The sequence below is a fragment of the Astatotilapia calliptera genome, chromosome 19, assembly GCF_964374335.1.
Source record: "Astatotilapia calliptera chromosome 19, fAstCal68.1, whole genome shotgun sequence".
Taxonomy (NCBI): Eukaryota; Metazoa; Chordata; class Actinopteri; order Cichliformes; family Cichlidae; genus Astatotilapia; species Astatotilapia calliptera.
Window position 1 is genome coordinate 28,917,076 of NC_137440.1, and position 15,858 is coordinate 28,932,933.

A 15,858-nucleotide genomic window follows, 5' to 3' on the forward strand; every position below is an offset into this window, starting at 1 on the left:
ATGATCTGAACAGAGACAGTTTGTTCATCATCTATCATTTGATCTGGAATAAAATGTACAAGATACATGATCTTGTTAAAGGCACTCAGATTATTATCAGACCGTTTAAAAGCAGGAATTCTTCAGTTCTTTAGATAGATGATATTTCGGAGATTGTGCTGCACACTTTACACAGAATATGCAGTACGGAGCTGCTGCTGCTGGGTGCGTTCAGCATTACAAGTCTAGAAGGACTTTGTTTAATGCTTTCAGTTTACTCAGACAGATCATCACTAAAATGATTTAAAAGAAGAAAATGTGGACAAAATAAAGATCATTAATCCCCCAAATGAGACAAAAACAACCTGAAATCTTTAACAAACAAGTTTTTACCTCTGTATTTGTTTATAGTTTCATTAGAGAGACAAGTCGGAGCCCAACATAGGTTTGAAACAAAAACTGTGACATTAATAAAATCATTTAATCTACGCAGCTGAATTCCTGCTAAACATTTCAGAATAGGCCTCATCCTCTGATGAACTGCTAACATTGAGTCTGATGGCTGTCGATCATGTTACAGACAGAAGCCGTCGTCGTAATAGCATATTTAGGATGTTCATCATAAGAGGTTTTATTGCTGTTGCTATAACTACAGTTATAAATTTTTTCCAAGTACTTATATCTTGTATGAATAAGGTTCATTGCCTGGGTCTACCTGCTATGACCTTTAGCATAATAATCAAAAATCTAGCTATTCCAGTTAGGATGAACTTCTTTATAATGTTAGCAGAGCTTACTGCCTTCATAAAAAGCAGGTAGACATGTATTTATTTAAGGATTTTTCTGGACAGCTCATATATATGTTCAGCATGTCACTGGTTAATATTATGCTCATCAGGTATGCAAGTAATTCCTGTGAGCACAGCAGCCTCATCCACTGTCTGCTGAAAGGAGGGTTCCCCTAAATGGATATAGCTTTTTCAGCCAGGATGAACTGAAAGCTCAGTATAAGATAAATAAATTGAACTCTGAGTCTTGTAAAAGTATGTCAGGAGAGTCATTAATAAAACATATGGATGTGAAAATTAGAATAATACATCTACTTTAACAATAATAAATTCTAACCTTGGCAGAACTAATTGGCAAATATTGAGTTCCTGTCTTAGATGATCACATTCACGTACACCGATTCTTTTCTTTCTTCCAACAAAGGTGGTGATCAACTATTCCATAGTGAAGGGCCTGAAGTACAATCAGGCCACCCCGACCTTCCATCAGTGGCGTGATGCCCGGCAGGTCTACGGGCTGAACTTTGCCAGTAAGGAGGAGGCCACCACCTTCTCCAACGCCATGCTGTTCGCCCTCAACGTCCTCAGCTCACCTGACAGCGGAGGTGAGCATTTGTCAGTAATGGAATAAGCACATGTTCTTGATCACTGTTGCTCCTTTTTCTAGCTATTTAAGCATTCACTCAGTTACCTTTTTATCATTCAGATTTCTCATTAGAAACAGGCATTCTGCTTTTGCGTTTCACTTCCTGGCAGGCTAAGGACATTTTCCGAATGCTTGATTCAAATTAAATCGTTCCTCTCTCCGCAGTGAAACGGGAGATGAAAGCTTCTGAGCTGTTAGCTGTTGGTGTTGGAGAACTTTAATGTTTTAAGTGGAACTTCAGGAGGATTTTGGGTCGTACTTCAGGCAGCTGTCTTCAGTTGTTCATCTGTGATCAATTTACATCTATTTTTATCTGAAAAGAATGTCAGGTTACTGCAATGAAATGATCCAGGTTGTTTTCAGCTTGTTTTCATTACCTGGGTGTTCTTCAGTATGGGTACTTGCTCATTCGGGGAAAGATTTGCACAGACAGCATGAGCTGGTTTAAGATACAATACATGAATATAGCAAGAAAGTATGTATGGCTGATAATAAAGCCGTTACACCCTCAGAGGTCTAACTGCTATGCTAAGCTCTACTACACCCTGCTGGTTAAATGTATGTACTGCAGGTACAGGCTCAACGGTAAGCCAAACAGCAGGCATGAATTGAGTCCCTGGATTAATATTTTTTATTATATGTATTTGTGCACAGAACCATTCTAGAGATTTAAGGATTCAGATCCCGTTTCTGTTCTGACTCCAAAAAAATGTATTGCTTTGAGTGGTGCCAACCGTAACTTCAGGTTTCATGCAGATCCACCCTTGACCTTTCAAGAGACAAACGAAAATACATAGAAAAGAAAACAAAAAAAATTGATCGCATGATCTCCTCAGCAGAGGTAAAAATAACAACATGAAAGGGCTGTTGGTGGCTGCCTGAAATTTGAGATTTTTCAATGTTTTTTTTTAGAAAATGACAAAAAAGAGATCAGGATATTTTAGTTCTTTGTACAGCTAACTGAATAAATTCAGTTCAGGCCTAAATTCAGTTTAGGCCTGAACTGAATTTGACACTAACCTCACACTTATCTCTGGTTTACTAAATAGCTCCTGAGTATCTCTGGTTACAAGCTACTTATAAGCTCTGTGTGTGTGTATGTGTGTGTGAGTGTCTGTGCATAGATACTGTGGAGATACTGAGAGAGAATATCTGTGAGTGTTTAACTGCGGTGTCATCCCATCCCACCCTTGTGACCCACCCCCCATTGGTGGCTAAAATATCTCATAGGGAGCCTGAATGTCGTACCCCGTCATGCTCATGTGGCAGCTCTCCTTTTTTTGGGTGCATTTCGATGTGGGATCATGGGCCTCAACATGCAAGGCATTTCTGCTCCTGGGACACATATCTGTTCCTACTCGACAACGCTGTTTGTGCTAAGCTTCCACACTGACACTCTAGTGTCACGCAGTACTGATCGCTGGTAGGCTGTGGAAAGTTTCCCACCATGATCACTCCAGAGGTTTCACCTGGAGTCCTCAGGCAGGTTTCTTCAGCCATCATCATCCTCAGTAAGTGCCATACATGCATGACTGATTAAATCATCCAGCAGTTATGGATATCTTTGATCGTCTGAGACTGTTGGAAACATGGAGGGAAGTTAAATATTCACCATTTCTTTTGATAGGAATCGTTTGGTTATGAAGGTAATTGTGCATTGTGTTCCCTTCAGTGGTGAAATGTGTGCACTTTGGTCTAATATTGAGCAACTTCAGCTTTGTTTCAGTGTTTTTACATCCTTGTACTTCCTCTACATTACATTCCATGTTAAACATCCAACACATTCAGTTCAGTTCATTTTCAGATCTTTCTTTGTCTGCCATTTGTTAGATTCTCCACTCTGCTCTTCTCTAAATACCTCCTGAGACTCACAGGTGTGTCCAGTATTTTACATGAAAGGAAATTTCAAGATACAGATTTCCAGCTAATCATTGTCAGAACCCTAGATTTGTCTTTCTTTCCCTTTGAAGGTCTGCTGTGAACCTGCACTAAGTTACCACACTCAAGAAAAAGTTGTTACACATTGACCAGGTACACCAATAAAATGCTACATTTACTTGAGTAGTGTTTTTATTGCAGGGCTTTTAGTTGATCTATCAGCACTTTGTCTTTTAAGCAAACAAAAAGAATTATGGGTACACTCAGTTAAACTGCAGGGATTTCAATCTGCTCAGTTAGGAAGGAAAAAAAACATTGTGAATCCTTTTGGCCTGCTCTGGTGCAAATGAAAGGAACAACGAAATAGAGTGGTTTAGCCACAGACCAATGCTCTCTCTTTATCCTGCCTCACTGATTTTTCTCTAGTCTTGCTTTTTGTTTGTGACCTTGTCACTGCTGGTAGCATCAGACCTGCAACCCATTTAGGTGGCAGGGGCTTCCTACCAGCCCTCTGCCCCCAGGATGGCTGCTAGGAAGGCTTGCTGTGTCTTCCAGCACAGTCTCGAGATTGTGAAGTAGATCCCATTATATGAGGAGAGCTGGGCAGGGCTGTAGAGTGGACAGCACCGGGTTATGAGCACATTTCCCACTAAAGATGTGGGGGCCTTGTGTCACCCTCATGGAGTCCGATTAGAGCAGTTTGGTGAGAAATCTGCACATAGCCCGATGGAGGTCATTTATTAGGGTTCTGGCAGTGATCCTCCTCTCACAAAGAAGCAGATACAGGTCCTGCTGCTGCGTTGATACCCTTCTCTGGCCTTGTCCAGCTCGCCTTGTGTAACAGACACACTTGAGACTAACCTAGGAGACACAGCAGACCTTCCTGTGACAGCATCCTGAAGCAGGTGGATTATCGGTGCCACATGAATGGGCTGCAGGTACTGTCACGAGGAGTAAAGAGAGAGCAATGGTCTGTGGCTACCACCTGTAAAACATTTCCCTTTTTCGGGGTCTTCTTGTTGCTTTCTCTTCAGTGCACCTGCTGTCAATTTCATTTGCACCAAAAGCAGGTGAATGAATTCACAATGGTTAGTGTTTGCTAACCAAGCATACTGCTTTGACTGACCTTCTGTCATATTGTGATAATCAAGTGTTCTCTTTTTTACTGAGCAATGCATTTAAGGAGCTATTTTACATCACTGGTTGTAGTGATGGTTGTAGCTTACCGGCCAGACGGCTGACGATCTGTCCAGACACTCACAGTCTGTGATTACAAGCAGTAAAAGTATCATACATTTGCACTGTCAGCCATAATGAGGCTATGAAGTCTACCTGAGTTGTTGCACACATCGGGAAAGGAGAAGCAGAATCTCATTACACTCTGTGATGAATTCATGGTAGTTTCTACTTGAGTAAATGAGGCAGGTTATCTAAACTGACAGCTTAGTGGAAAGTACAAATCAGAGTCATATTTACATAATACTTAAAGTAATTTATTTGTGGTGATAGAAAGCATTGTGTATCCATTTGTCTGTTTTTGTCACCTCATGCCTACGTCTATGGTAGCTGTTGTTTGTAATGTGTTATCTGTGTGTGTGTGTGTGTGTGTGTGTGTGTGTGTGTGTGTGTGTGTGTGTGTGTGTGTGTGTGTGTGTGTGTGTGTGTTAATGGAAGGGAGGGGGAGGAAGAGCTGCTTCTTTGTTTTTATCATCACATCTAATGTACACACAGTCAGTGGGCTCCTTAGCTCCAGTAAAATGTCTACAAGCATGATCAGGTCCCATCCTCCCCCGGGGCTCCATGTTCTTCCCTTGCCCTCACCATGACAACAGGAAGAAGCATATACGATGCTTCGTGTCAACAGCAGAAATACAAACAAACCCACATTTATACATATTCATGGACACACAAACAGCACAGCGCAGGCTGACGAGTGTCTCGTTAACATCTGCGACGTTACTATTTGTTGAAGGGTTGTGAAGTCTTGATATTGTGTTAACTGGCTCGTGTTTCACGATTGAGTCCCTGAAGTATCACTTTAAAAGTAATACATGCTGTAGATGTTAGCATGTGCATGAAGGAAAGTTAATAATTACCACGAGATAACGAGCTGAATTTATGGGAGCGTCAAAGACACGTTCAAGTCTTCTGTCGCTTCTGTCTTCTGTGCGTATGGTTAAAGCTAAAGAGCCATTAAAAGAATCGAAAACCAAACCGTTTTCAATTTGTCAGCATGAATTGTAGCTTGTGGTAACTGACAAGTGAGCCCTGGATTTAAATTTCTTTATCGGCATTGCGCCCAAGTATTCTCACTGTACCGGTTCGACAGGTACACCTGTTCAGCTGCTCGTTAAAGCAGAAATTTAGTCAGCATTATGTCATGCAGGTGAAGGATGTTGAAAAGAGAAACTATTGAGCAGTGTTGTTGCCAGAGGTCAGAGGAAAATGGCTAGACTGCTTTGACCTATTAAGAAGGTGACAGTAACTCAAATAACCATTTGTTACAACCAAAGTATGCAGAAGATTCTGAAAGCACAACACCTTGAAGCAGACAGGCTACAGCAGCCCACTCCCATCAGCTAAGAGCAGAAAAGTGAGGCTACAATTTGTACGTGTTTTCCACTGCACAACAGAAGGAAAACTGTTGTCTGGTCTGATGAGTCTTGATATCTGTTGGAGGATTCGGATGGTGTGGTCAGAATTTGAGTAAACAACATGAAAACGTGGCTTCATCCTGCCTCGTAATAATGGTTCAGGCTGCTGCTGCTGATGTAACGGCGTGGGGGAAATGATCCAGACTGAGCGTCTCAAGCTGCGACTGTGCCCAGTGTTGACCGCCTGCTGCCCCACATCCTCCAGACGCAGCGAACGGAAATATCACCCGTCGGTGATCTTGATGTCACGGTGGGCGTTGAAGTTTAATGACTGGTATTCTGGTGATATGTGATAAGCGCTCCCCCCGTTAATAGCTGCTCCAGAATGAGGTGCTGACTCCTTCGCTCTGTCTGTAGTTGGTCAACAAGCAAAAGTGCTAAACTGAGATGATCATGTGGCTGATGTTGATTATCCAAAACCAGCTACTAACAAGAGAGATTAGATGTATTTTACTAAATGAATTTTGCTGTTTTGCACTATATGCAGTATTTTTTAGATTTTTCTGTCGGGTTTCTGTTTGTTCCACTTGTTTCAGTTCTTTTCTCTCGTGTTTCACAGTTGAAATTTCTGTGGCTGGCAACTTGTTCAGCAATTATAAACAGCTTGCAGGCCTCCAGGGCAGTGCCTCACATGATGCTGTTGCTATCTGTTTATTCAGCTTCTCTCCCTGAGCACACTACTTAACTGTTTTCTGTCATTTGAGTCCTTTTTTATGTGGTTTGTCTCAATATGAAAAAAACTCCCTGTTGAACTGAGAAATGTTGAACATTTTTGAAGCTGTCTTTGCTTTTTTTTCTGTCGGTGCGGTCACAAACGAGTGTTTGGTATGTGGTGCTATAAGGGGTGATATTCAGCACAAAGGGGAAAGTGTTGGAGATGAATAAAACAGTAATAAGGGCTTACGTGTACACGCATAGAAGCTGATTATTTCTGTGGTTTAATTGCTTTTTTTTCCTCTTATTTTGTGTCTTTCAGGCCCAGTCGTGCAGCGCCAAAATGGGCCCTCCTCGGACGAAAACGAAGCACAGAGGAGGTAAACTTTTACAATGAGAGCACGAGCAGAAATAGTGTAAAACATGTAAAGCTAGTGGAAGACTTTACAAAACAGTAAGCTAGTCTGTAGATCCAAACTCGCTAGTTAATGTTAAATGTGTAAGTATTAAATGGGACCTATTATGCTTTTTCTTATTTTCTGTCATATTTTTATACCGTTACAGTGGTGCATGCTCATTTTTGAGCCAATGATTCAAATAGTCCAGTCAGCATGCACAGGTAATCCCTTTGGGCCTGCGAGGCTTTAGAGCCCTGTAGACACTCTTTGATCTGAATGATGTCACTAACAGCAAACATGTCAGGCATTGGCTGTAAATACAGAAGCGATCCATCGTATTTTACAATCTCCTGTTTGCGAGGGTTAACCAATCAGGAGAAAGTTGGTTTCAAGGATGAGGGATGGGAGCTAAAGCAAGGTTAGGGTGCCTTCTGGGCACCTGCTGGGCGAGGTGTTCTGGCCATGTCCTAACAAGAAGAAGGACCCGGGGTAGACTCAGGACTCAGGTGATTATGTTTCTTGGCTGGCCTGGGAACCCCTCTGTGTTGCCACGGATACGCTGGTAGCACTGGCTGGGCTAGACGGAGGTCTGGGCTCTTCTATTTAGGCTGCTGCCCCGCATCCTGGCCACAGATAAGATGTAGAAAATGGATAGGGGTTGACAAACGCCTAGTCTAGGACGAACAATGGAACATTTTGAATCATGACGAGTTTCTATAGCAGAGTGTAAGGATATAAATGGAGGTAGCTTCCAGTTCAAGAAAATAAAATCAATGTGGAAGTGTCTTAAACCTGCATTCTAACTGAAGGCCACCAGATGGCGATAGCTGTGGTTGCAAGAAGATTTGCGCTCCACTATAAGTCTATGGGAGAATAGTTTTCTGACTTGACCTCAGTAAACACTTTCCTGTTGAGTTTATGGGCTTAGTCAGTCATTGTGGGTCATATTGAATAAAAACTGAAATTTGTTTTCTAAATCTTTGTCATGATAGGTTTCAAAACGGAGGATTATCTTATTAACAACTGGTTAGCTAATGAGCCAACTGTTTACAATGAGACCTTTAGAAATGATTGGATGATGTCACGGTAGATGCGTCTGCTTGTTATACCATCTGTGATTTTAAATTAGCATAACAGGTCCCCTTTAAAACGATTAGTAGTGTTTTTAACAGAGACACAGTCAAAGCTACACATTAGGCTGATTTATCGCCACAAACTGCAGCTTTAAAGAGTCGTGAAAACCTTGCACTTGATAGGATGATGGAGCAACATCAGATGCACAAGGAGAGGGAGCGACGGACGTCAGGATCAGGTGAGGTTTAGACAAACACACCCACACCCTCATATATAAACATGCACTCTTTCTGACACTCACGCTCACACTCACACACTAACAGGAAGCTCTAGAGACCAAAATGAATGGAAGGGTTTGTATTCACCTAGCTACACAAACATTTTACTGACTCTGGCTGTCAGTAAACAAACTGTTTGCCCCGCTTTTTGCGTTTTTGTTTTTTTGTTTTTTTCCATTACATGATGGACGTTATCGCCATTTAGTCAGGCAAAGCACACTTTACTTTCCCAGAGCAAACAAGTGATTTCATCATTAATACATAGCAGAGATTCCATGCTAGCAGGTCCTAGAGGTAAATAGGCTTCCCCAGTGTGGTTTGTGTTAGTGTTTCCCCCCTTAGTTTCAACCACGACTCCCCAGTCTGTATGCCCTTATGCTTTTTTGAACCCATGCACACATATAAATGTTCAAGTCTGCCTGTTAAATATCCATACAGACTTAAACATCCTCCTTTTGTCCCTGCCGCCACCGGCAATATCAGTGCTCCCCTGCCCCTGCAACATGCTCTACTGCCATCTCTTTCTTCCAGCTACTGTTGGGGGGGGGAAATGCCATATGCTTTCCGATCATGGCTCAGTCATGTTGCATTCTGCTGCTTGTTCTTTTTACAATATTTTGATTCTTTCTTATTTGCTATTGGCTTCTGTTTTTTGGACTGCTCCTGATTTTCTCATCATTACTTGCTTGGTTGCTCAGTTGGTTGCTTTTCATTCTTCTCACGTTTATCTCTTTTCTGTTTTCCTTTGTTTGTTGCCCTCCTTCGTCTGCATCTCCTCCTCTTCCTCCTCCTCTCTCTCTCTCCTCTCTCTGTCTTTCTCTCTCTGCCCGTCACAGTCGTTTCCACTCTCCAATATAAAGTGTCCACCCCTCCCATCCACCCAGACACTCCTCCCGAGTACAGACATTACAGAGCTAGCACACTGCCACCCTCCTACGTCCGCGTGGCATCCTCCTCTCCTCCCACCTCCGCCTCCATGTCTCCCTCTCAGGAGAAGGAGGCGGGAGCCGCTAGGGACAAGGCCCAGCTCTCCTCCCAGCTCTCCACCTCGCTCGCATCAGCCTTTTCCCCAGTCCAGGCAGGAGTGACCACCCAGGGCCGACAGGTCCGTCAGATCCCCCTATCTCCACCCACCGCAGCCCGCCACCTTCACCTTCAACAGCAACAACAGCAACAAGACACCATGCTGCCCCCTAAACACGGCACCTGGTCTGCTTCACACTTGCAGCAAATGTACGCCCAGTTTCCCCAGTCCTCGTCCCCCCCAGTAATGATGGCCATGCCGGTGAAGCAGGGTTTGCCCCCGCAGCCGGTCCTCCCGGTGGCTCACCCCCTCCCACCTGTAAGCACTAGGATGAAGCCCCCACCTTTCGATCCCAATACCGTTACAACCCCTCACCAATACCCTCAGCACCACCCACACCCTCACTCCAACGGCCAGCCAGACGATTCCTACTCCCCTCATTCTCAGCACCTGCCACTCACACCACAGTACTGCGAGGCCATCCCACTGCCCCCTCTCACAAGTCAGACACCCCCAGGCCCTCCCCCCAGCCACCAGCCCCAGTACCCATCCACTTTCCACCCACAGCAGCAGCAACAACAACAGCATCAGCAGCAGCAGGTGTACCACCAGCAGGCCCAGCCCCCTACCACCACCACCACCTCTTCCTCCTCCTCCTCGCCCCCCTCTTACACTGCCATGTCTGACGGGGGCTCGCCCAAGAAGACCCCCTCCCCTGTCCCCCAGCCAACCCCCATGACCAGCAGCAGTAAGTATGAGGAGGAGAGCGGAGGAGGTAGTCCCTCAGCAGAGGGACATGTTTACATAGTGTGTGTAAATAGTGTATGTGTATGTGTGTGTGTAGAATAGGTTGTTAAATGCACCACACCTGCACTGTTAGACAAGAACATGAAAAATATATGTGTGGTATCAGCAGTTAAAGCCCAAACACACCCAGAGGTCCACCCACAGTTTTCTCACAGGGTGTCATCAGACTACTTCTCAGGATTGCTAGGGTGTGAACGTAGTCTGCTTAATCTGTGTAAAGCTGTCCCACTTACAGGGCGAGACGTGCAGTGCTGTCCAGTCGTTTTAGGCACTAAAAGTAAAGAGAAGATATTTTAATATGACACGGATTCATCCATTTAGAAAACAAAACAAAACGTCACCTTCTGCCTTTAAAACAACCAAGTTCTCCTTTCGCACTCTCACACATTTTCACTGTGCTTGGCAGGAATGTTTTCAAATCTTGCATAACTCTCCGCACTCCTTCTGCCATTATAAGCTCTCTCGGTTGCTTCAGCCTCTTTATTCCCGACTCACAGCGATCCGCTCCACAGTATGTTTAGGATTGATGTCATTCTAACCGAACAAATTCCCTGTTGGTATCTTATGATTGATATAAGTCTAAACTGCCTAAAACCTTTGCACAGTGCTGCTCACAATGAGTCATGTGTTATTAGTGCTATTGGTTTTATGACAGTGTAATTCCCAGGAGAACTTCAACCAACTTCCGTCTCACCAGGTATATAATCAAGCAGAAATGTAATATACTTGTGTAGGTGTGCAGAGCCTTTAAGACAAACATTTACGCGCCTCTTTTTATAAATATACATATTTCCGTCAATGTAGCTCAATGCAGCAGAACAATAGGCCTTTGCTGCTGACAATTTCTTCAAGATTCCCAGCAAATCATGCTTCACACAGTTACAGCGCACAACCCTAAAATTGAAGAAACACAGGAATTCAGGATTGTATTGACCTGAAGTCGTTCCTGCTGTGCAGGTTTTTCACTTTGCCTGATTTGACTATCTGCCGTTATCAAACAAAATACATTTGAAGCTACTGTCAGATCTTTGGTAACCCATCTCTGCTTTCTATTGCACCTCCTTCAGCCGCAGCTCCAGCACCTATGGCTGGTCCTCCAGCCCCACCACCACCACCTGGTCCACCACCCCCAATGGCCGTGCCGCCACCCATGCCCCCTCCATTACCCGCTGGTGGAGGGCCTCCTGGTGGCCCACCTGGGGTCCAACACCAACCCTCAGGACTGGCTGCGGCACTGGCTGGAGCCAAGCTACGTAAAGTGAATAGGGTGAGCCTCCCTGCTTTAGTCTGAGGAGGTTCAGACTAAAGCAAGGGAATGTTATTAGCATATTTTAGGCAGAAAGGTTCCACCTACCCCCACGGGAGAAAAAAAGGAAACTTGTTTTGTAATGTGTCTGTGTTTAGGATGAGAGCAGCCCTCCTGGTTCTAGTGGCAAAAGTGACTCCAACCGGTCTAGCGGTGGCAGTGGCGGCGGAGGGGAGGGACTGATGCAGGAGATGAATGCCTTACTAGCACGCAGGTCAAACAACTTTCTAAACACACACAAACTTTTTACCCCTTCACCTGTCAGATCATGCAGTGACACAGAAACCTGTTCCGTTAGCCTTTTTGTTTTCCTTACAGTAAATATCTATCGAAAAAAATGTTTCTGGGTTCGTATCATATCCGTGTCACAATCTATTCATACTAGTTTCTGAATTCTCACTGAAAGCTCACTCTTTTTACACAGTTTCCTCATTCCCTTTTCTCTTTTAGACGAAAAGCTTCTGAGAAACCTGATGAAGTAAGTTTTGTGCTTAAAGATATAGCTCAACATTTTTGGGAATTTCCCTTATTTTCTTTATCATCGAGAGCTGGTAGAAAAGATACCAGTTTCAATTCATTCTTTTAAATGTGAGACTCAAGCCTAGAGAGATATCCAACCTTTGAAAAACAGATGATAACAGCTAAACTAACAAGTTATTGACAGATCTTATGTTTAGCATAGAGATTACAGACCTGATATAAAACATGGACCTCGCCACAGTTACCTGGACTTATATTTTTAGCACTGTAATTGTTGTTGCTTATTTTTTTTGGAGCCAGAAGTTATCATTTTTGGATCAACGATTGGAGTCAAACTGGGAAATTGCATGCATAAAGTTTATCTGTGCATCACATGGCCATGGATGGCTTCTCAGTGCTTGGAGCTAAGTAGCATATAAATAGAATAGCAAAGATTCACTCACCAAAACTGTGAGTCTTATCTGTCTTATCTGATGATTAGATCATTTACACTAAAAAGCCCCAACACTTGTCACTTGTCAGTCAGCACATTCATGCCCTTAGTAACGCATGACTTAAAGGCGCAATCCAGTTCAGCTGATGAGTTATGAAAGAAACTCATCCCCCACACACTAAAGGGATAAATAAGCTGTGGAGAACAGGGTGTAAACACGACTTCTAAAGGTCTAAATCTGAGCATTTTAACATGGGACTGACTCAGTGTTAGCACTGGTCTCAAGCGACCAGTCCAGGAATTGTAGTTTTTGTGTCATGAACTAGCTGTGTGGAGGCAGATGAGGACCCAAACCCAAAACTCACGGAGACAGGAACTGAACTCAAAATCACTGCTTTATTGCAGGCCTTACAACGAAACAGAACTAAACTGGGAATACTAACAGAAGACCGAGGGAACACAGAAAGACACACAGGTTCAGGGAGGAGACATTGACAACGCGACCCTGAACTGAGGGAGACATGCACATAAACACACAGAGGGTTAACGAGGGAAGTGGGAGCACACGGGGAACACCGCTGACACAGATAATCGTAACGAGACAGGGCAGGAGTAACACAACATGACACATACTGATGAGAGACTGTCAAAGTAAAACAGGAAGTACACAGAGGTTCAGACAGGAGGAGAGAGAGCACAGACATAACGGGCTGGGGAAAACATTGAATGAAACACAAGGAGGGGAAACGAGGGCTCACAGATACACAGAGGGGCACACAGGGGGTAATCAAATAAGGAACATCTTTAACAGAACCTAGGAACCACGGCATAAGGAACAAAATACAAAAATACAAGAAAACTAAGAATGCTGGGCCAACATGGCCCAGGACCATGACATTTTGGCATTTTGCTATTTTTCCATTTGTTGCTGGCATGATTGGTATCAGTGTTTAAATAAAGCTCTAGAAGCGTGACTAGGATATTTTCCAAAATGTGCATTGTTTTAAGGATGTTTTTTAAATATTTCAGAGATGTATGAAATTACTTACGGTTATTAACAAAACTCAATGTCTGATAATCAATATCTGTCTCTCCTTGAAGGATGACTCAGGTGGTCGGGGATCAGGTCAGCAGAACTCAACAGGTATTAACACTGATGCTTTATCGGCTTTATCTGCACATATTTCAGTATATTTTAGTCCGTGGCGTAGCCCCGTTATCTGATTGTAAGTATTTTACTCTGCAAGATGCTGTGAAGAGGCCATGGGAGCGATCCAACTCTGCAGAAAAGTCCTCACTGGTGTCCAGGTCTGTAGATAAGAGGAGGAGCAATGTTCTGAATATGAAATGGATATCAAACCTCTAGCATTACCCACAGGGATTTAGGCATAAATTTGTTTCACTGGAGCAACAGTGAAGTGTTGAAAATTCACTTTTATCAATGCAAATGATAAAAATATGTAGCCTGTTCTACTTCACTGTCCACTGTGTTTTTAGTCACTTCACCCATTTGCCTTTCAGAGTAAGGCCCATCGGCAGCACTAGTGAAGCAGACACAGAGTTTGACAGGATGAAACAGGTTGGTTTAACTTCCCATGTAGCATAAAGCGCATTATGGGTTCACCCTGCGAAACTGAAATGAGACTCACGAGCTTGTTTACTGCCCCGCAGGAGATTTTGGACGAAGTCGTGCGCGAGTTGCATAAAGTGAAAGACGAGATCATTAACGGTAAGCAGCAGCCGTCCTTGTAAAGTTAAACAGCAGTGTAGCCTTTTTTTTTCTTAAATTGTTTTTTTTATTTTCTCTCAGCCATCAGACAAGAAATTGGCAGAATCAGTACATCCTAATCTCATCCGAGCGTACAGATGGAAGAGGAGGAGCAGGAGGAGGAGAGCGACGGAGGAGCTGGAGGAGGACGGACACGCAGATGCACAGACGCGAGGACCAGGGAATGTTCTCTCAATGTTTCTGTGACCTCATAGACGCCATCGTTCGAGTTGCAGAGACGTTGTGGCAACATTTAAGTCTGCTGGACAGCAACAATAAAAAGAAGAAACAGAAACAAGAGAGCGCGGATTAACGAGAGGGACGAGCAGAAGAAATGTGGGGATGGATTAAAGGAAGACTGACGTACAGGTTGAACTCAAACAGAGGTTGACAGATGGACTAAAAGAAGAAGTGAGGAAAAGAAGGACGTTCGTGCTGAGTTTTGGTGTTGTGGTCCTCTCTGTGCACCTAGACTCAGTCAGCCCAGTGTTGCAACTCTTTGTTTGCCGTTCAGTCCAAGTCTTAAGAAGAAAATATTTTTGTTTTCTAAGTTTTTACTGTTTTATTATTTAAAAAATGTGGTGATAATGATGATGATGCTGTTGATGACAATGAGTATTTTATTGATATTCTAGAGGGAGAAAGGAATCTTGCACACCCTACGTCAGCCTTTTATATTTTCTATTGTTTTTGTTTAGTTTATCCCTAACTCGTTGACGATAACAAGCACAATATGGGCACAGTGGCTCCGCATACCCACCTGCCCTCAACTGGCATATTTAAAAAAAAAAGAAAGAAAAAAAAGACTTTTTACGACCTTGCTCATACTGGCGTTGTGTATCTAACCTTTAAGAAAAAAATAGCTTAAACCACTTGAATTACCTTAATTTCCACCATATTTAAAGGCATAACAATTTTTTTTGTTTTTAGCAATGAATCAGACAACACACAAAAAGTCTGCTCTGCAACTCCAGTGTGACCGAGGTTTCTCTGTAACTGTTCGGACGTGCGAGATCACTGAAACTCGGGGATCATTCACAAAAAACAGGCCGATAACTTTAAATGTGCCACCTGGTTTTACCTAGGTATAAAAAAAAAAATGTAGTATTATATATATTAGTCACCCTATGCTTTGTGAACCCCACCCCCCACCAAGTATGCATGAATACCCCATCTCTATGAATAAGTTTATTTGGTTTGGGGACAAAAAAAAAAAAAAAAAGACACACACATGCAAAAATCTATATAAACGGTGGTACATTTACTATAGTGGTTTGTTTCTATGAACGTTCCCTTTCTACAAGATGTTAACCTTGATGATGGTAGCAATGTGGGGAGAAAAAAAAAGTGAAGAGGATTGGTTGCTCTGGCAATATGCAAACCTAGCTAAGTGCAAGAGATGAAAAGTAGGCCTTTGTGATGGTAGCTAAATGTGTATTTGCAGGAAGGCTTTGGATGAATATCAGTTGTTGCATTCTGTTCACTCTGTCCGCTCTCAACTACGTTCTCATTTAAAAAGCTGGAAGTAAATTCATTCATTCAAAAAAAAAAAAAATTGTCAGCTACACAGTATCCTGCTCACTGTGTGTGTGCGTGTGTGTGTGTGTGTCTCACTATCTTCGAGTTTGTCTTAAGCTTGAAGGCATATTTTTCTTCGGATACCACAGTGACAAAAGCATTAACACACTCAG

The 15,858-nt window shown here is 43.1% G+C and overlaps 1 protein-coding gene across 5 annotated transcripts in view; it reads left to right on the forward strand.

Annotated features, from left to right (window-relative positions):
• evla (Enah/Vasp-like a) overlaps window positions 1-15,722 on the forward strand; it is a 37,878-nt gene extending 22,156 nt beyond the window's left edge. For 4 of the 5 annotated variants that reach the window (XM_026151763.2, XM_026151762.2, XM_080293798.1 and 1 more), the window contains exons 3-14: window positions 1,192-1,372; window positions 6,922-6,979; window positions 8,254-8,309; window positions 9,186-10,121; window positions 11,248-11,447; window positions 11,585-11,700; window positions 11,937-11,964; window positions 13,501-13,543; window positions 13,647-13,707; window positions 13,921-13,978; window positions 14,071-14,128; window positions 14,210-15,722. In XM_026151763.2, the coding sequence (XP_026007548.1) occupies window positions 1,192-1,372; window positions 6,922-6,979; window positions 8,254-8,309; window positions 9,186-10,121; window positions 11,248-11,447; window positions 11,585-11,700; window positions 11,937-11,964; window positions 13,501-13,543; window positions 13,647-13,707; window positions 13,921-13,978; window positions 14,071-14,128; window positions 14,210-14,247 (1,833 nt within the window). In that variant the 3' untranslated portion in view covers window positions 14,248-15,722. Of the gene's footprint in view, window positions 1-1,191; window positions 1,373-2,686; window positions 2,925-6,921; window positions 6,980-8,253; window positions 8,310-9,185; window positions 10,122-11,247; window positions 11,448-11,584; window positions 11,701-11,936; window positions 11,965-13,500; window positions 13,544-13,646; window positions 13,708-13,920; window positions 13,979-14,070; window positions 14,129-14,209 lie in introns of those variants that run through there. The other variant, XM_026151764.2, reaches the window with a different exon arrangement.
• Window positions 15,723-15,858: the final 136 nt, after the last annotated feature.